The sequence below is a fragment of the Schistocerca cancellata genome, chromosome 3 (assembly GCF_023864275.1).
Source record: "Schistocerca cancellata isolate TAMUIC-IGC-003103 chromosome 3, iqSchCanc2.1, whole genome shotgun sequence".
NCBI classification, from domain to species: Eukaryota; Metazoa; Arthropoda; class Insecta; order Orthoptera; family Acrididae; genus Schistocerca; species Schistocerca cancellata.
This window is the reverse complement of record NC_064628.1, coordinates 494563784-494585742: the sequence shown is the minus strand read 5'-3', so window position 1 is coordinate 494585742 and position 21959 is coordinate 494563784. Positions and strand designations below refer to the sequence as shown.

General features: G+C 38.5%; 1 protein-coding gene across 2 annotated transcripts in view; it reads right to left on the bottom strand.

Annotated features, from left to right (window-relative positions):
- Nucleotides 1–259: 259 nt before the first annotated feature.
- The window catches only part of LOC126175262 (cyclin-dependent kinase 14), a 174577-nt gene continuing 152877 nt past the window's right edge, over nt 260–21959 (bottom strand). For both annotated transcript variants that reach the window (XM_049921904.1, XM_049921903.1), the window contains 3 exons: nt 20748–20909; nt 12609–12699; nt 260–2720 (listed from right to left, as the gene is read on the bottom strand). In XM_049921904.1, coding sequence (XP_049777861.1) covers nt 2650–2720; nt 12609–12699; nt 20748–20909 — 324 coding nt within the window. In that variant the 3' untranslated portion in view covers nt 260–2649. The remainder of the gene's footprint in view (nt 2721–12608; nt 12700–20747; nt 20910–21959) is intronic.

Genomic DNA, 21959 nt, shown 5'->3' with positions numbered 1-21959 from the left:
ATTAACGTAGCTACTCTACTGTGACTACATTTAGCACATCAACATCTTTAGTGCTGTTTCTTCAGAAGCAATGTTCTTGAATCTAGATCTTTGTAAAACATGAAAAAATAAATATACAATATGTAAGCAGATACATAGCTAACTGTATCATCAAAATAAGAAAAACAAATGTCTTACAAAAGCACAAAAATTAAATAATGACAGAAAGGTCAAAGTGAAGGGATTACAGAAAAAAAAACCACAATATTACAAAGAGACATTTATTAAGTATCCGATCATGATTTTTAGTGGTGTAAACAACCAATAACTATTTACATTTTAAATTTTACATGTATATTATCATGTATAATATTAAATTACTCTTTGTAATGTAAACTAAGAGGTGCTGAAAAGTCATACAAATGTTTGTAGTCTGTTGCTCTTTCTTTCAGTACACAAGCAGAAGATGTATGTGCTACTAATCACCTCTGTTAATATCTGTATAACTGCTTTGTCTGAACATAATTGTTTCTCAAATGATTTATTTGTAAAAACTTAGGACAAGGGTTGGTGCAGTATGGAATAGTGCTCTCCCTTTCAAAACACTTCTGAATTTTTTCCCTAGTTCCTAAACATAGTACTGTGTTACCCTCTATACCTAAATTTGACCAACCCACTTGAGGTGACATGTTGGACCTAATACTTCTCATCAAAGTAATGAAGAAAAAGTAAGTTTTATGTCATAAATACAGGTAAGTGATTAAGAACTTCGAACTTAAACAGAGACAAACATTTTGGTTTGCCCCCATGTTGGTAAGTTAATGTAATATTACTATTAATTTCAGGATAAAATCTGGAATCTGAAGCAAAAAAACACAAAAATGTTGTCTGTTTCTGAAAAACTGTAAGAAGGTTTTCTTGTGCTTCACGGTTTCTCCCACATTACAAGGGAGAATGTGTGCTGATCATAATTTACACTAATTCAAATGCTTATAAAAATATACTAGTAAACTCTCACAGTTAATAAATAAGTGTGTGGCTGAAAATGATTTACTGTACCTAAAATTACCAACATGTCACATCATCCTACTCTAATTTTTTTTATTGTACTTCATTAAACTAATGAAAGTAATTTTAAGCCTCACTATTCCACCGTTTTGGTTTTAGAGCATGGGAAGTAAAATGGGATTGTCATGAATCAATTCTAATGCTCTGAAAAATCACAGTTCAAATGCCACAGACTGCTGACTGCAGAAACACTGCTACTTAAAGAGTTATTTGGCACATCATGAATACATAGTCAACTAAAATATATTACATAGAATCTGACAGTTCAGTGCAGTGTATATCGTTCATTGACTTTTCTTTAAAATAGAGAAACTGCAAATCGAATTTTAAGAAAATAGCAACATTACCAACAACAGCACATACACTCTTCAAGGCCAAAAGCAAGTGAACCATACAAGAATATCGTAGGAATCGAAACACCCTGTTCATGAACATTAGAAGTATCCAGTTACCAAGCAAATCCATTTGTTTTGCTATATTTACCGACAATTTCAGTCAGTATCTCAACACAAATGTGCGCTTACAGTGTTATTATTTGAAAATACCACCAGACAGAATTTGATGGTTCAACAAATTTATCCAGTTCTTATTTTACTTACATATAACTGTTGGCCCCTTATCATATACAGTTGCTAAAAAATATATGTAAACAGAATGAAACAGGAACATTTTACATGCTGTCAATAGAGAAATCACATTTCAGATCTAGAACACACTGATCGGGTCTTCCCGAAACAGCTTATTCCCAGCAAACTATTCCTTTGCCATAATCCACATAAATTTTTATACAATGACTATGAGCAGTACATGACACATTTGTGCATACATTACTTCAGACTATTGAACAAAGCACAGAAAGTATACACTGTAAGAAGCAGAGAGATGTCTTCACATTAACTTTTATTTACAAATCAATACATATCATCTTGCTAAACAGCCTGAATAAGTAGATCAACAATAATAATTGAGCACTCTGGAAGGAATGAACGTGCAGAGCCGTGCAAAATTTATGGCAACAAGTGAGAATGTTTTCTTCGATGAAAGCCATTAGAATAGATTTGCTAATGCACTGCTACTTTATCCTCTCCGCTTAAATTTCACCATTAAAAGTACTTTTTTTTAAATTTCATTCTACTAATTTTTTCACTCATTGGGGAAATTTTCATCTTCACTATTAAAATTCGAGTTGTAAAGTACTGCAATCATAAAGGGCAGTTCTGAAACACAACATTGTACCTATTTAGAAAAAAATGTTCCGTCTGGTACATATTGCCTTGGCTATTACAAAACTGCATTAAAGACAGATCACACATGTGCTGAGAACACTTTTATTGTACTCTCAGTAGATGTAAGCAAATGTGATTTGAGCAAGCAATGTTCATAACGTCAAAATCTCAACAGTCATAACAATCGTCCCTGAGCTGTTCCATCCGAAATAAACAAAAATATTGATGGTGTCAACAAGTTACAGCCAATCAAGTCACTTTTTTGTCTGTCTCTCACACACACCAAGGCAATTTTATGGCCATCAATACACTTCAGTACAACCATCAGCCACATTTTTCATGATGGTGGTGAATATATGGCAAATTCCCACGAACCTCAGGTCTTCACAGAACAAGACCGTCCTTCAGGAAACAGGTAGACTCCCTCTACACTAAAGATGGAGTTTTCTGAAAAAGAAGATTATGTACGTAGTTACACATTTAGTTCCAGAAAACACTATACATTTAAGAGTTTTTCAGTTTTGTGGCAGAGAAGAAAATCTCTTTAGCGCCCGCCAGGAACACAACAAAGATATGCAAATTTAGAAGTACAACAATGGCTAGTTTCCATAATTTCCAACATCTCTATGATCATCATACATGCTGCCAGATTAGTTTTCCTCTTTGAATATCATCTTTAGCAATGTGAGAGAAAAGTAAGCCAGACATTGTAAGTACATAGATTGCCTGTGAAGCAGAAGAATGTGTGAACTTTTAGTAATATTGGAACTAAATACAATATTTGAACTTACCTGTAATACAATAAAGAACAATGGTATCATAATTATTAGCAACCCTAGCTTGACAAGAAGAGGATAATTGATTGATTTATTTAAATACTTGTATATATTTCATACCCAGAGGTGTAACCATGGGCATCCCAGAGCAAATTCACTGAACATTAAACCCACTCCAAAACACAAATGTACCACCACCTAGCTCCTGATGACAATGTGTTCAAACGATGTGCAGCACATCAAAAAAGAAGTCAAAAGATGAACACTTAACTCTGTTGACACTTAACTCAGAGAATAAAGAGAAAAGAAATGTTTATAAACAGGAAAGAGCAACAAACAAAGAGAAAGTAGTTAAAGCACAAAGAAGGTGATAGAGAAGAAGAGCAATGGCAAAAATGTTTCAAAACATATAGGAAATTCAAGAGAAAGGGGGGAGGGGGGGTGGGGGGGTGGGGGGGAAGAGCAAAAAACTAAATGGTATCTTTACACCATTGCAACATTCTGAGGTTCTGAGACTAAAAATGGCTTTACAAATTTGAGTTCCCAACTTTTTTTCTCTTATTATGCTAGCTTCTAAGCACACAAACCTCTTCTCCCAAACATATTACTAATACTAATTTTTTTTGTTTAATTTTGACTAGTTGTTAATTTGGTTCAGTGGCATGTGCTATATGCTAAACAAAGAAAGTAATCTAAAATTAACTTAAAGGAAATCTACAAAAAAAAAAAATGGAAATAAACAGTTTGTACATTAAAAATGCAGCTTCTACTAGACATAATACCCCTTTAGCACCTGAAATTTAATACGACAAAACTTCTCAAACTTCACAATTTTGATTACAATTTTAGGTATGTGTGTACTAATGTCACAGTTCCTTTAAGTTCATGAGGAAGAAATCTGTGAATTCTACCTGCATCTACACTACTCTGAAAACAGTCTTATGGTGTGATATGGAGTGTACTTTGTACACCAGTGTCACGTCCCCCTTTTCCTGTTCCAGGCACAAACAGTTCATGGGAAGAATGATTACCGGTAAGTCTGTGCAAGCTCAAATCTGATTTTATGTTCATCTGTCTTTTCATGAGCATATGAGGAACCAATATATTAGTTGGCTCTTACAGGAATATATACTCTTGAAACTTTAATAGCAAACCACACCATGATGTGGACCGCCTCTCTTGCAGTGACTGCCACTTGCATTGGCTGAGTATCTCCATGACGCTTTTGCACTTACTAAAAAAACCTGTAACAAAATGTGCTGCTTTTCTTTGTGTCTTTTCTATTTCCTCTATCAATCTTGTCTAGTACAGCTCCTAGACTGCTGAGAAATATTCGAGTGCTGATAGAATGAGTATTTTGTAAACTAGTCCCTTTGCTGATGGACTACATTTCATGTGGATTCTTCCAAAGAATCTCAGTCTGACATCTGCCTTGAATGTGGTTAGTTTTATGTGGTCATTCCAGTTTCAATCACTTCATATACATTCTACTTCATGTTTTATGGATATGACTGCTTCCAATGTTTGCAGAATAGTCATATAATAGTACAATAATTAGACTATCTATTCATGCTTAGTACATTACATTCGCTTATGTTGAGGGTTAATTACCACTCCCTGCACAAAGTGTCAATCTCTGCAGGTCTTTCTACATTTCCCTACAATTTTCCAGCATTGCATCTTCTCTCTAAACAACAGCATCATTCGCCAAAAGCCTCATGGAACTTTCAACACTGTCCACTTTGTCATTTATATACAATATGAAAGCTAATGGTGCTTTAAGACTCCCATAGGATAAGCCCATAATTACTTTTACAACTGAAGATTTATCACCACTGGAAATTATATGCTAGTTGTGATGTGTGTGCCAGAAATTGTTCATTTCAAACACACAGCTGGTCTGGTATTGTAGATCCTCATATTTTGTTCTTTAGAGGCAGTGCAGAACTGTATTGAATGCCTTCTTTAAATCAAAGAACACTGCATTAACCTTGGCACCAGCACCTATTGCTTTATGGGTCTCAAACTAACAGAGTAAGCTGGGTTTCACAGAATATTTTTCAGAACTCTGTGTTGATTCCTACAGCGGAGATTTCCAGTCTCCAGAAATGTCATAATATGTGTACATAAAACATTCCAAAAACCAACAACTGGTCCAAGTCAGAGATATAGAACTATGGATTTGTGAGTGTGTGTTCAATGACCCAACTTGAAAACAGGAATGACTTGCATTTTTTTCTATTACCAGGAACACTTCACTCCTCCAGTGGCCTGATGTACACTGCAGCTACAAGATGACTTAGTTCTGTAGCACACTATGTAGAATCATATTAGTATCCCATCACACACAGTGGCCTTTCATCTGCTAAGCAACTTCAGTTGCTTTTCTATCCCATGGTCACACCTTTCAGTATCTGTCATTTTAAAGTTCACGTGACAATTTGAGGAGGAACTAAAATGCTAACTTTCTCAGTGAAACAGTTTTGGAGAAATATGTAGTGCTTTGGTCTTTTTTGTGTCATCCTTAGTTTTGATACCATTATGATCTCTAAATGTTTAGACAAATGGCTTTAATCCAATTCCTGATTTAATGTAAGACCAAAACTTCTTAGGATTTTCTGTTAAGTCGGTATATAGAATTTTACTTTTGAATACATTGAATGCTCCACCGACGTCTCTCCTTACACGAGTTTTGGTTTTGTTCAGTTTTTTTTTGTCTGTGAGGCTTCAGCTATGTTTACATTTGCAATGAAGCCCCCTCTGTTTTTGTAGAAGTTTTCTAATGAGGTTGTCTAACCACACCAGCTCTTTCCCGTCCCTCACTACCTTGCTTGGCAGATACTTTCTATGGCGTATTTTACATACTCTAACTTTGGCCATTGATGCTCAACATTGTCAGTGTTAGAGATGAAATTTTCATCTTTATTGCTCACATAATCTGAAACAAGCTACTGGAAATGACAGCAATGTATATTAAGTCTCGCATCAGTAAACAAAAAAGTTAATACTCAGTTGATAAAGACATTATGATGTATTGTATGAAAACTTTAGTCTCCATTTCCTCCTGTCACAACAACTGGTAATCATTAAGATGGAAACATGACAATATAGAGTTTCCTGATAGCTTCCTGTAGGCATTCTGGTTCAAATTATCCACCACCTCAGCTGAAGGACACAATTCTGTATAACTAAAATGTCCTCACATCATCTTTCTCATCAGGAAAGAGGGAAGGAGAGGGAAAGACGAAAGGATGTGGGTTTTAAGGGAGAGGGTAAGGAGTCATTCCAGTCCCGGGAGCGGAAAGACTTACCTTAGAGGGAAAAAAGGACGGGTATACACTCGCACACACACACATATCCATCCACACATATACAGACACAAGCAGACATATTTAAAGACAAATTTAAAGACAAAGAGTTTGGACCCAAACTCTGTCTTTAAATATGTCTGCTTGTGTCTGTATATGTGTGGATGGATATGTGTGACTGGAATGACTCCTTACCCTCTCCCTTAAAACCCACATCCTTTCGTCTTTCCCTCTCCTTCCCTCTTTCCTGATGAGGCAACAGTTTGTTGCGAAAGCTTGAATTTTGTGTGTATGTTTGTGTTCGTTTGTGTGTCTGTCGACCTGCCAGCACTTTCATTTGGTAAGTCACATCATCTTTGTTTTTAGGTATACCAACAAACACTGTCTGCCTGTGTCCATTCATGCGAATGGACAGTTTGTTGCTGGTCATTCCCACATAGAATGCATCACAGTGTAGGCAGGTCAGTTGGTAGATCACGTGGGTGCTTTCACACGTGGCTCTGCCTTTGATTGTGTACACCTTCCAGGTTACAGACACAAGCAGACATATATATATATATATATATATATATTTAAAAAGAAAGATGATGAGACTTACCAAACAAAAGCGCTGGCAGGTCGATAGACACACAAACAAACACAAACATACACGCAAAAATCTAGCTTTCGCAACCAACGGTTGCCTCGTCAGGAAAGAGGGAAGGAGAAGGAAAGACAAAAGGATATGGGTTTTTAGGGAGAGGGTAAGGAGTCATTCCAATCCCGGGAGCGGAAAGACTTACCTTAGGGAGAAAAAAGGACAGGTATACACTCGCACACACACACATATCCATCCGCATATACACAGACACAAGCAGACATTTTATTTTATTTTATTTTATTTTATATATATATATAGTTATCATAGAAGGAAACATTCCACGAAGGAAAAATATATACCTAAAAACAAAGATGATGTGACTTACCAAATGAAAGTGCTGGCAGGTCGACAGACACACAAACTAACACAAACATACACACAAAATTCAAGCTTTCGCAACAAACTGTTGCCTCATCAGGAAAGAGGGAAGCAGAGGGAAAGACGAAAGGATGTGGGTTTTAAGGGAGAGGGTAAGGAGTCATTCCAGTCCCGGGAGCGGAAAGACTTACCTTAGGGGGAAAAAAGGACAGGTATACACTCGCGCACACACACACATATCCATCCACACATATACAGACACAAGCAGACATATTTAAAGACAAAGAGTTTGGGCAGAGATGTCAGTCGAGGCAGAAGTGCAGAGGCAAAGATGTTGTTGAATGACAGGTGAGGTGTGAGTGGCGGCAACAACTTTAACTTAGCGGAGATTGAGGCCTGGTGGATAACGGGAAGAGAGGATATATTGAAGAGCAAGTTCCCATCTCCGGAGTTCGGATAGGTTGGTGTTAGTAGGAAGTATCCAGATAACCCGGACGGTGTAACACTGCGCCAAGATGTGCTGGTCGTGCACCAAGGCATGTTTGGCCACAGGGTGATCCTCATTACCAACAAACACTGTCTGCCTGTGTCCATTCATGCGAATGGACAGTTTGTTGCTGGTCATTCCCACATAGAATGTATCACAGTGTAGGCAGGTCAGTTGGTAGATCACGTGGGTGCTTTCACACATGGCTCTGCCTTTGATTGTGTACACCTTCCAGGTTACAGGACTGGAGTAGGTGGTGGTGGGAGGGTGCATGGGACAGGTTTTACACCGGGGGCGGTTACAAGGGTAGGAGCCAGAGGGTAGGGAAGGTGGTTTGGGGATTTCATAGGGATTCCTTCGTGGACTGCTTGTGTCTTGTATGTGTGGATGGATATGTGTGTGTGTGTGCGCGCGCGCGAGTGTATACCTGTCCTTTTTTCCCCCTAAGGTAAGTCTTTCCGCTCCCGGGATTGGAATGACTCCTTACCCTCTCCCTTAAAACCCATATCCTTTTGTCTTTCCTTCTCCTTCCCTCTTTCCTGACGAGGCAACCGTTGGTTGCGAAAGCTAGATTTTGTGTGTATGTTTGTGTTTGTTTGTGTGTCTATCGACCTGTCTGCGCTTTTGTTTGGTAAGTCTCATCATCTTTCTTTTTAAATATATTTTTCCCACGTGGAATGTTTCCCTCTATTATATATATATATATATATATTTTACACAATCTGATTAAGAGTCTTCTGTGGTCCACTGTGCGTGCCACTGTTGCTCTACTACTCACTGTAACTGTGTTTTACAGACAAGAGTGACCAAGAACTTCATATGTGCAACTCTAGTTCAAATGTTCCAGTGATGCAGTGCACTCTGCATTGATTGTTCACAAAAGAGCTGGCAAGGACCAGCATTAATGTCCTGTAAACGTTTTTTTTGCCTGATGGCAAACAAATTTTAATCTTGAGCCAACACATATGCTGTTTATCTGCTTCTTTGTGGTCAACCTTTGGCTGTAGTTTGGTTAGAAATTTCTACTACATCAACAACCACCAACAGGAAGGTGATGTAATATATGGCAATACACTTGTGACATACAACAACTGGAAGAATTACATTTGCTACATATGTAATTTTCGTAACTTACGTTACATTTTATCCTCCAAGAACAAACAGGTAAAATTAACACTACGCTTACTTGACTGTTTACAGCACCTATAACTTATCCATTACCATATACATGCAGATACTACGAGAGGCATTCAGTAAGTAATGTGACACATTTTCCTTTGGCCAACTTCAAATTGAAAAAATGCAGAATTTGTTGTGGGACATCTTGGAATATTACCACCTATATTCATAGTTACTTAATGATGACAATGATGATGATCGGTTTGTTGGGCACTCAACTGCGTGGTTATCAGCATCCGTACAAACTCAGAAACTTTGCTCAGTCGAAGCTCACCACGTTCATGAATGATGACGAAATGACGACAACACACACACACACACACACACACACACACACACACACACACACACACAGTCATCTGGAGGCAGGTGAAAATCCCTGACCCCGCTGGGAATCGAACCTGGGACCCCGTGCTCAGGAAGTGAGACCGCAAGCTGCAGATGGTACTTAACGAATGTCTGTAAAGACCTGGCAATGAACAAATGCATGGTGAGTCATTGGACAGCCCGACCTCACGCACATGCTGGCTGGCCACATACAGTGGTGACTCCTGCAACATTGGAGTGTGCGGACACTTTCAGTCAAGATTACTGACAGACCACAATCAAACATCTTGCTGCACAACTGGATGTCTCCGTTGGTAGTGCTGACATGCTCGTCCACCAGTTGGAATACTCAAAGGTGTGTGCCCGCTGGATTCCTCACCACTTAACAGAAGACCATAAAGAGCAACAAAGGACCGTCAGTGGGGCATTCCTTGTGCATTACGAGCCCTTATTGTTACAATTTTTCATCGCTTATCACAGATACTGAAACATGTTTTCATCAGTTTGAATTGGAAACAGATGGCAATCCATGGAAAGACACCACACCACCTCTCCTACAAAGAAAAAGTTCAAAGCTGTGCCCTCAACCAGTAAAATCATGGCGACAGTCTTTTGGGACTGAAGGAGTTATTCTGTATGATGTACTTCTTCACAGTGCAATGATCAACTCTTTAAGTGTACTGTGGTATTCTCAGGAAATTGAAGAAATGACTTCAGCTGGTTCGTCACCACAATAACGCAAATGAGCTTCTCCTTCTCCGTGACAACATAAGGGCTCAATAGAGGAGCTCTTGGAACTTCCACTGGACTATGTTTCCTCACCCACCCTACAGCTCTCAGGTGTCACACATACCTACTTCAATTTGTTTGGCCCAATGGATGATACACTCCACGGGAAGCAGTACCTGGATGAGGGGGAAGTTTATTGCTACAGCAAGACATTGACTGATTTCAACTAGCAGAGTGGCACCATACAGGTCCTTCCAGTAAGGTGGCACAAGGTTGTCACATTGAAAAGAGATTTTGTTGGAAATAGGATTTTGTAGCCTAAAGACTGGAGAACTATTTGGTGTATTGGAATTATGAACAAAACCAACCTGCTTTCAGAAAAAAAGTTTTGCATTGCTTGCTGAACACTCCTCGTACTACCTTTAACATGCCAGGTGATTAATTTTCTATTCAAGCATACTATTAAGCTGCTGGACACACACACACACACACACACACACACACACACACACACACACACACACACACAATGTAAACATGTATAGTCAAACAGCAGCAGAATTGAACAAAAATGTACAATAACCAAATGTGCAAGTAGTTTCTGTTGCAGATTAATGTGAACATACATTTTGCGTACATACAGGTGTGACCAACACACTTTATAAATGACAGAGAGACACTTAAACTGATGTTCCCTGTTACATTACTGAATAAATGGAAAGTACGACAGGTTTGAGTGTACAGTCTCACCAATGTGAATATCGCAAAAGGTGGAAATAGTAGTTAAGATGGCAAATTTATGGGAAAGAAGTGAATTCAGCTGATTTAAGGTGACATCCCGGCACTCACCTGCAGTAATTTTGCAAAATGGCAGAAAAACTGAAAACCATATGCTTCTGAATACAAATTGGGTATCCTAACTAGCATAACACCCTTCACACTGACAAAATTACAATGTTTCTGTATCAACTTAAGGAAAACAGGACGACAACAAGTTTGCAATATGTAAAGCTTTTTGTATTTGTGGTTTTCCTTCAAAAGACAGCCTCATATCTTATGGCAATTCAGTGTCTGTACCATAACATTTATTTTTCTTCCTCTTCTTCTTTGTTTGTTCCCAATATTTTTTCTTTTCCATCAACACAAACTCTAGTAACAATAGCTCCAGATCCTGTGAACATTCCATGTTGTTTGACACATTTCATATGCACAATTTTGTACTGGACCAAGATTTAAACTTGGAAAACTTAATGAAAAGCTGTTTTAACTGGCTGAAGATTAAGTACCCGCCTCCATAACCAATGCATAACAGTTAACTGAGATGAACATGAAGGTAGCCAGTTAAAAATCAAGAGGTAGAAGTTTTCTTCTCCAGAAATTAGTAGGAGGGGCAAAGGTGAAGGAGGCAGCGGCAGTGGTGGTGGTGGTGGTGGTGGTGGTGGTGGTGTTGGTGGTGGTGGTGGTGTAAAGTTTTTTTCTATCAGACTTTGTGCTAGTACCATTTAATAATCATAAACTTCTCTACAATGTGTCACATAATGAAGACAAGGACACTTTATGGTGACTTGTACACTGGATGGCTATGGTAATGTAACACTCCTTTGGTAACATTTGACAAGAGGGGTTATCTACTCAATGAAGTTGCTCCCTAGTCTTTTCTTGCTTTTTGTGCTCATCCGTAACACGAACTTTGCAAAGTACAAAGAGTTATCCACAGAATACAGAGATACACTTCACACTGCATAATAAATGTAGAAATGCAATGGCAAACAGTTTCCAGTACAATGTTGTCAAGAAAACATCTTTGAATTCTCATATTGTCCTTAACATAAAGTATAACTCTTAAGGACAGTACTAATTTAATATTCAACAAATGTGTGGAAAACATGACACATATTAATACCAATGAGGTGACCTTTTTCTATTCTTTCTATAGGAGTAGATCTTAAAGTGAAAACTGGTAGCAAGTTAAACTATTTCAACAGCAGTCTTTATTTTCACTCTAAATAACAGAACAAGCAGATGTGTGCATCTCCTGAAGAGCAGAAGAAGTAATATACAGAGGTCTTAAATACACTCTAGGACAAAAAAGCAATGCACATGAAGGATTTATCAAAATGGGGTGGAAATCAGTATATATGATGTACATGCACAGGCAAACAAATTATTACAATTTCAGACAAAATGGATGATTTATTTAAAAGAAATCGCTTCTCTAATTGACTAAGTCAATAACACATCCTCTCTCAAATGCTGACGTATTGTTCACGCATCTGTCTGTGAGACATAGTTACTCTTAAACTCAGTAAACAGAATGAAATTCATGACGACTTTATGCCCTGGTGTGGACATGTCCTCTATTTACTATCATTGCAAGCTGTGCAGTGAAATTTTGCTGTAGCATCACACATTCATCCATCAGTCATCAAAGTTTACAGTTTTCCATGTTCTGATAATACCTGTAATAATATCGATTTGGGACCAATTTGCATAGCTTGTTAGTGGTGCTTTTCGTCTCAGAATGTACTTGCAATATGAGTAAAAGGAAAATAATTTTAAATGGTAACATACCATCTGGTAATTCATACAGCTTCCGAGGAAGTGAGGCAAAGTAACGATGCCTCAGTGCATCTTCTGCACCTATCCTGTTGTCTGGATTGAGCTGTAAAATGAGAAAATAGAAACTGACTGAAGACTCTACTCTCTTATTACATTACAGAGCCAATAATTTCACTAAACACTTTTATGGTTAATACTTCAGTCAAATATAATACTGGTTGTCTGACAGTTTCTGTTCCTCTAGCCTCAATTGCAATACCTGTGACTTACTCCATACTCAAGTTATTCTCATTTATCTTATGAACAATCACTTCTCACTTACAAGGACATGTGTGTGTTTTATTATTAAATGTAAACAGTTTTCCTTATCACAAAACATGTAACAGCAGATATTGTCTTTGAGAGATACAGGAACTGTTAATGAGCAATAAGTGGTACTTATTTGTCACCACTGTAGAAAAATACAAAGATGTTCAATTCACACAGCTGTGACAAATTAAGACAGGTTATAACTGCAATACATGTTTATCACAGTTTTTTCTCCATTTCTGCATATGCTCCCTTATTAGTAAGTATGTGCATAGTGAAGAGCACTGTGCACAGTGTATAAATCTTCATGACACAAGATATGCAAGTAATTATTTGTGTTTACACATAAATTTGCTAATTTTAATTAGGTTTATTGTTGTATTAAGCTGGCTTGTCTAATATCACTATCCTATTATCTGTGGACGAATTAAAAACTAGTTGCTATGGTGTTCATTCCAAAGATGCTCGATACTAGTCTATCCTACAAAATCCTCTTAATCTCAAGAATTACTGCAACTTACAGCCATTTACTCTTGCTCACTGTATTCACACCCTTGTCTCCCTCCACAACAGTTACTCCTCACACTTACTTCCAATACCAAATAGACAATTTCTTGATGTTTCATGTGAATTGAGTAGTTGGGATATCAACAATATGATGAAAAGGATAGATTGCTACTCATCATACAGATGACACACTGAGTTGCAGATAAGCACAACAAAAAGACTTACTCTCTGAGCTTTCAACCAAAGCCTTCTTTAGAAAAGAAAACAAAACTGAATACCCTGCACTCCAGTTATCAAGCCTACTGATATCCTACTGCCACCTTAGGGCACCACTATCCATTTTCTGTACTACCCACAGTGTTCCTCCTCATCAACCCCTCTTAACACCCAGACCCTGCCCTCCAGTTAGCCACATCCAGGAAACTCCCTGCCAACACTACACTAAATGCAAAGACGAAACAATCCCAGAATACTGTTGACATTTCCACCAAAATCCTCAGCCACAGACAAGTTTTAGCCCTATCCTAAGAGCTCACCTTCAGCATTACACCCTAATTTAATCAAGCTGGACTTGCCAAAGACTTGCTATCTTTCTCCCAGTCCCTATCGTGAAACACTTCCTTGCCACCAATCACTCCAACCAAAGGCAACCTAATCACAACATTAAACCCTATCTCTCCAGTTCTAGCATCATCCAACATGATTCTCACTTCCCTCCCCCCTCCTAACCATCACCTTCCATGTTTTCCTTACCTCGGACTTTGCCTCACAATCCTTCTCCAGGTTCCTTCCTAAGAACAACCTTTTAATTTTATCCTAACACACAACCACTTCTTGTTTGATGGAAATGTATTCAAACAAATCTGCAGCACAGCCACGGGCATCAGCATGGCACCCTCCTATGCCAATCTGTTTATGGGCCATCTGGAGGAAACCTTCCTAGCCTCCCAAACCCCTGGTTCATGTCCACTGATGATGTCTGCATGATCTGGACTCAGGGCCAACACATCTTATCCTCATTACTTCACAACCTCAACACCTTCTCTCCCACTTTTTTCACCTGGTTCTCCTCAACCCAGTGTGCTACCTTCCTGGACCTTGATCTGCTCCTCTCTAATGGTTCCACCCACATGTGTGCCCACATTAAACAAACCATCCACCAATAGTTACCCTCATTTTGAAAGCTGCCATCCCTTCCATACAAAAAATCCCTCTCATCCCACCTGGCCGTCCTGGGATAGCATATCTGAAGTGACAAGAACTCCCTTGCCCAGTATGCTGAATGTCTCACAAAAGCCTTTACAGATAGGCACTATCCTCCAGACAGAGTCAGCCATCAGGTTTCCATGCCATAAATCCATAAACCTCCGATCCTACCACAACCCCCAAGAATAAGTTACAAAGGAGCACCCGCTTCGTCACCCAATACCACTCCATACTGGAGCAACTGAACCACATCCTTTATCAGGGGCTTTGATTACCTATCATCATGCCTTGAAATGGACATCCTACTCAAGAACCTTCCACCCTTCCTAAAATGGCGTTCTGACACTCACCCAACTTCCATAATATTACAGTCCATCCCTATGCCACTCCCAATCAGATCCCCTGGCTACAGGGATTTTAACCCTTTAGAAGACCCATGTGCGAGACCTGCCCAATGCACCCACCCAGCACTTCCTATTCAGTCCTGTCACAGAACTATTTACCCCCTCAGAGGTCGGACCACCTATGAAAGAAGCCATGTCGCATATCAGATCTGCAACAATCATTGCACAGCTTTTTATATTGGTATGACTACCAACCAGCTGTCCACAAGGATGAATGGCCACCACCGAACTGTCCAAGAGCAAAGTGGACTACCCTGTGGCACAACATGTAGCTGAAAATAATGTGCTAGACATAAATAATGGCTCCTTCACAACTCAGGCCATCTGGATCCTCCCTTCCGGCACCAGCTTTATTGAACCACGGAGATGGGAATTATCCTTACAACATATTCTCTCTCCCGAAATCATCCTCACCTCAACGTACAGTAACCTACTGGCCCTCCTCACCCTACACTCAATAGTTTCTGCCCCATCCCATCATGATCTCCAAGTTCACATCCCTTCACCCTCATTGTGCACTGCTCTCTGCCAATACACCCACCTTTCTTTTCCCCTTCTCTGCTTCTCTTCTGTTCCACACTCCCACTCCCACTCCCACTCCCACTCCCCTCCCCATAGCCTTGCAAAATTGCACATGACAGCCTTGTCCTGCCACCTAGTCCCTGCATGCTCCACCAGGCAGTGCTGACTATCCCCCCCCCCCCCCCCCAACTGTCTCCCACTCCCTCCCCCATCACTGCCCCACTCTGAAGTATGCAACTCAACTGTCATCTTTATAGTGAGTCACAAGCAACCTTTTTCATAATATTGTTAACTAGTATCAATATTTTGCAAGCATGACTTATTAAACTGACAGTTCAGTAATATTCAACAACTGTCAGCACCTGCTTTCTTTGTAATGCAAATTATTACATTCTTCGCTGAGTCTATGCAATTTTCACCTCTTTCATGTATCTTGCATACTAGGTGGAACAGTTTTATCATGCTGGCTCTCCCAAGGATTTCAATAATCCTAAGGGAACATTGCCTGCTTCAAACACCTTGTTTCCAGTTAAGTTTTTCAATGCTGTGACAAATTCTTCTCACAGTACTGTATGTCACCTATCATTCTCAACTACTTCCTTTTTCCTTTCTGTAATATTTTCTTCGAGTTCATTTCCCTTGTAGAACCCCATGTAAATTCCTCTCACCTTTTTGTTTTTCCCTTCTTAGCATAGTACTGGTTCAACATCATTTTTCTCAATATTCATATTGTCACTTCTCTTTTCCCAGAAGGTCTCTCTCTAAACTTCCTATAGGTGGTACGTATCTTTCCAATAGTTGTGTGCTTCTAAATCTTGGCATTTGTCCTCTTAGCCATTCCTGCTCAGCTATTTTGTATTTTCTGCCAGTCATTTTTACATGTCCACATTCCCTTTGACCTGTGTCATGCTATTTTTCTTTTCTATTTTCTCCTTTTGTCAATTAAATTCAATACCTCCTGCATCACCAAAATATTTTTACAAGGTCTTGTCTTTCTACCTATTTGATTCTTTGCTGCATCAGTCAAACATTGCCTAATGCTTCCTACAAAACTGTCAACAATCTCTGGTTCTTTCAATGTATTTGTGTCCCATCTCCTTAATGTTTACCTTTTTGCAATTTACAATGTACAATTCATAACCAACAAGTTGTGGTACATGTCCACATCTGCTTATGGAAATGTCTCAGTTTAAAATCTGGTTCCCAAATCTCTCTTACCATTATGTGACCAACAGTAAACCTTCCAGGTCTCTTCCACATATTATTACATCAAGAGTTAGCAATGATTAAATTATGCTCTTTACTAAATTCTACCTGACAGATTACTCATTCATTCATTTCACCCAGTCCATGTTCTGCTGTTTTTCCTTCTCTTCCTTTTTCCTAATATTGAATTCCAGTCCTGTACCACTCTTAAATTTTCATCTTCCTCAACTATGTGAATAATTTATTTTGTGTTACAACTATTATAAAGGTAAACAGGGTCTTTTTTCATAAAATCCTCTTGTCTGATATTCACTAGCTATTTTCTGCTCCTAAAATGAAATGTTAGTCATTAATATAGATGTACTATGCAAGTGAAGCCTGACAATTATGACATGATGGTATACCCCCCTCATGGTCCTTTGGAAACCTAAAAAAAGATGTGGTATCATCATCTTGTTGCTGCATTTATTGGACTGTTCAATATTCCCATTTGTAAAAACCATTACACACACAAAAATAAACTACTATTCGCTTTCACTTTCACGATCACACCTAACTCAACAGTTTTACTTACTGACCACTTGGCACGCCACTGGTGCAGTAGGCAACCAAATTGAGGCGAAGTGTCATGACTATTATGTTAGACTATGGGAAAGATCAATTTGGATTCAGGAGAAATGTAGGGACATGCGAGGCAATGCTGATCCTACGACTTATCTTAGAAAATACGTTAATGAAAGGAAACCTACATTTATGGTATCGGTAGACTTAGAGAAAACTTTTGACAATGTTGACTGGAACATTCTCTTTCAAATTTTAAAGGTGACAGGGGTAAAAATACAGGGAGCAAAAGCCTATTTATAATTTGTACAGAAACCAGATGGCAGTTTTAAGAATCTCCCATCCCTGACGCAATTCAATCTGTACACTGAACAAGCATTAAGGAAACCAAATAAAAATTTGGAACAGGAATTAAAGAAATTAAACCTCTATGGTTTGCTGATGACATAGTAATTCTGTCATAGACAGCAAAGGACTTGGAAAAGCAGCTGAATGGAATGGACAGTGTTTTGAAAAGAGGATATAAGATGATCAACAACAAAATCAAAACAAGGAAAATTACATAAAGTGATGCTAAGGGAATCAGATTAGGAAACAAGACACAAAGTACTAGGTGAGTTTTACTATTTTGGCAGCAAAATAACTGATGATGGCCAAAGTAGAGAGAATATAAAATATAGACTGGCAATGGTAGGGGAAGTGTTTCTGAAGAAAAGATATTTGTTAACTTCAAATACAGATGTAAGTCTTAGAAAGTCTTTTCTGAAGATATTTGTCTGGAGTGTGGCCTTGTATGGAAGTGAGACACGGACAATAAACAGTGTATCTGTGAGACTACAGAAAAATGCTGAAGATTAGATGGGTCCATCATGTAACTAATGAGTAACTACTGAATATAACTGGGTGATACATTTGTGGCACAGCTTGACCAAAAGAAGGGACCAGTTGACAGGACATATTCTGAGACCTAAAGGGATCACAAATTTAGTACCTGAGAGAAGTATGGGACGTAAAAATCGTAGTGGGAAACCGAGATTTGAATATAGTAAGCAGATTCAGAGTTATTTGGAGATGCAAGGCTCTCACAAAACAGTAGCATGGAGAGGGGACATCAAACCAATCTTCAAACTGAAGACCCCAACAACAGTAAGAGCCCCTCTCTAAGGTTACTGATAAAATCAAGTCTGTGATTTCAAAGGCAAAAGAGAATTTTCATTCATAATGCTGAAAACATTAGGAGGAATTAGCCAATTAAAACACACTGGGGTGGGGGAGTGAGGTTTATGGGCAATTCAAATTGAATAGCTGGTCTTATCTAGGAATTTGTAGCTCCTTCCATTTTTAATTTCAGCTGCAGAATGGAAAATCCCCTAAAATTGCTCCACCTTAGGTGACAACCCAAAGAGGAATTCGCCATTTCATCATGAAATGCATCTGAACCTAAGGTGCTAGAACAGTCCAGGCATCTGCAACCACTAAGGCAGAGTTTAAACATGCTTGGAATCCCTCAAAACTTAAATCTAAAAAGAGACAGTTTATAGTTACCGGTACTTAAAACATCAACTCCTTACTGAAGACCAGTGAATAGAAAGCATATGAATGTATCCATACATTTTCATTTTGTCACAGTTTCTTGTTATATTTCTACCTAATTTTGAATGTCCCAGAATGATTAGCATGATTATCATTATTGTTCCTTTCTGAAGGAATGTGATTTGTTGTAGTGATAGAAGTATTTGGTGGAAGGTCAGAGAAAAAAGAAAATGGTATGACTAAGGCAGCTCAGGTACACTTCTAGACTGCTGCCTTAACTGGTTGCAATAATGTGCCTGTTTGATGGTTGGTATTCTTGTATGGTATTCAAGATTCATGAAACTGAACAATTTCTCAAAAACACTTGAGAATGTTTCTTACTAGAGCAGCATTTATTACATCGATCTATGTACTACTATCATACAATAGTTTGGAAGAATAGTTGACCATGCACAGGACATTTGTACCCAGGTAGAATAGTACATAATGAGAGGGAACCTCCATGGTACACAGTCACTGTGAACAAACTTCTAAAGAAACAGAAATCACTGCATAATAGTTGTAAAACAAAGCATAGGGTTATAGATAGAAAGATGCTGAATGAAACAAGTCTGGCTGTCGAGACAAGGATGCATGATGCCTTCATGACCACCATAGCAGAGTATATTCAATGATATTTTACAAACCACGAAGAAATTCTGGTTGTATTAAAGTTAGTGTCCAGTCCCTGCAGAATGATATAGGAACTGAAATTGAGAGTAGCAAAGCAAAAGCTGAAATGCTAACTCCTTTCTTAAATGTTCCTTTACAAACCAAATGCAACATAATTGCCCCAGTTTAATCCTAGAACCTCTGAAAAGCTGCATAAAGTATTAGTGTCAGCAGTGTTGAAGTCCCTCTTCTAACTATCATAGATCCCTTGAACAAAAAACCGCACTCTGTTCTCGGGAGAAAAGAACAGGTGACACTCATCTATAAGAAGAGCAGTAGAAGAGGTCCACAAAACTACTATCTCTAAATAAAATAACCAAAGAATTCACTTTTATATCTGCACTGGCAAATCTAATCCTGAAACTGGAGTTGAACATCAGCGAAATACTAAATTCAGATTAGAACAGACAAAAAACAAGGATAGACTAGACACCAGGTACTAAATTCATGGATGACTTTCACAAAATCTAGCCCTTTTCTTAGACTTCTTCAGATCTTTTCTTTCACCCCTCTTTCTTCCCCTTCAAGCCTTCTGCCTGAAGGAGGAGCCACTGGCTCCAAAAGCTTGCTTAATTGCAACCTTCTTTTATGTGTGTGTTCTGCCGCTGCTTGGTGAGTAGATTTTTTTATTTATCCAATTTAATTTTCTGTCAAAAATTGATTGTTTGAGTTGTTATATTTCAAATATCTGGTAGAATGAATTCAGAAACTTTTGGTTAGCAAAATATGCAACACAGAAAGATGATATTAATGACTTAAAATATTTTCAGAACAAGGTGCATATGAGATGTGTATGAACACCATTACATCACTTTAGTGAACCAGAAAACCTATGTACCAGTGAATCCTTAGTATTGACTCATAACTTGGATGAACTATAAATATTAGAGAAAAGAACGAAAAAAATTTTTGTTTCAATTGGAAGTACAAAAGCCTAGAAAGTAAAAGTGAGAAAACATTTTAAAACAGACACCAAAATAAGAAAATTCATACCATAATTTTACATTTATACAGAGTGGACAACAACAGTCCAAGAAAAAAGCAGTAAGAGAACAAATGTCCAATTGTCTATGGAAAGAAGAAAGTGAAGAATAGCTGAAATCAGAAAGAACTGAAATATGATTCTGCTCTTTACCTGCCCATGAAATTTTAATGAATAAATTCATAAATTATGAAAGTAATGATTTGTAACCTGTAAGAGTGCAGATGCCATATTCTCGCCTTCCATTATATCATAGAGCCTTGGAAAGGTCAAGCCAAGTTTCTGACCGCGATAGAACCCCAGCTTGTGTGGTTTATAGCCAGGCAAGCGAGTAACTCCTTCCCACGTCTCTTCTGTTGGTGTGCCAAGCACCTGCACAAAAATAAGCATGCAAATGTAATAGCTATGAAAAACAATTTCCATAAGAACATTTCATCTCAATAATCTACTCCATCAGTTCCAGGACTGATGAAGTATTGTCACACTCTCTTAACAGTTGTTGAAACATAATTCAAAGCAATGATATGAAATGAAATGCCCTGCAAGTGTTCCACAGAGATATTGAATACTATTTGTGTTCTGATTAGTAACGGTTTGCAGTCTTCATTACATGTCTGTTCAAAAACAGCATGCAACTGTTAAAGACTGTAGTGCCACTGAAAATGAATGTCAAAACATTCCTTCACCTGATTACTTGCAGGAGATTCTCACTGCCCATCTTGCATTACATTTCACTCACAGGACCGTTCCCAATAATACAAACTTCTTTACAGTTAAGATCAGTGAACCACAGCCCTAAACAGACCCTGACTTGATCATCGTAATCTTGATATAAAGGCTCCTCCATTGTGGCCATGAATCATATTAGCTAGCAGATGGTCTCTCTCAATGGTCATGCCTCTTCCACCAGCATGCCTTGTCACAGCAATGAAATACCAAATGCTCAACAGAATCTCCAAAACCTCCACCCCTTCAACCCTCCCTGCAATTCCCTCTAGCTTCAATACAAAGCCCAAAATTCACAAACCTAGCCTACCTGTATGCTTCTATGTAGCTGGTTACTGTGCTCCCACAGAAAAAATCTCTGTCTCAGTTTACCAACTTCCCCAACCATTGCCTGTAGCATAAGGCCCTGTAGCAAGGAAACCATGAACTTTTGTCATTGACTCAACACAATCAGCATAGTTCCTAGCCCATTACCAACCAACTCCCTGACTGTCACCACTGACATCACCAAACTAAACTTCAGCATCTTCAACACTCAGAGCCATGCTGCATCAAACATTATCCTTACAAAACACTGCTCCTTACAAAATACTACTAATATGAAACCCACTACCTCATTCCATATTCAGATCAACTATGTCCTTCATGGCAACTACTTTCTTGGAAATAGGTTCTAATAAAACCATGGCATAGTCA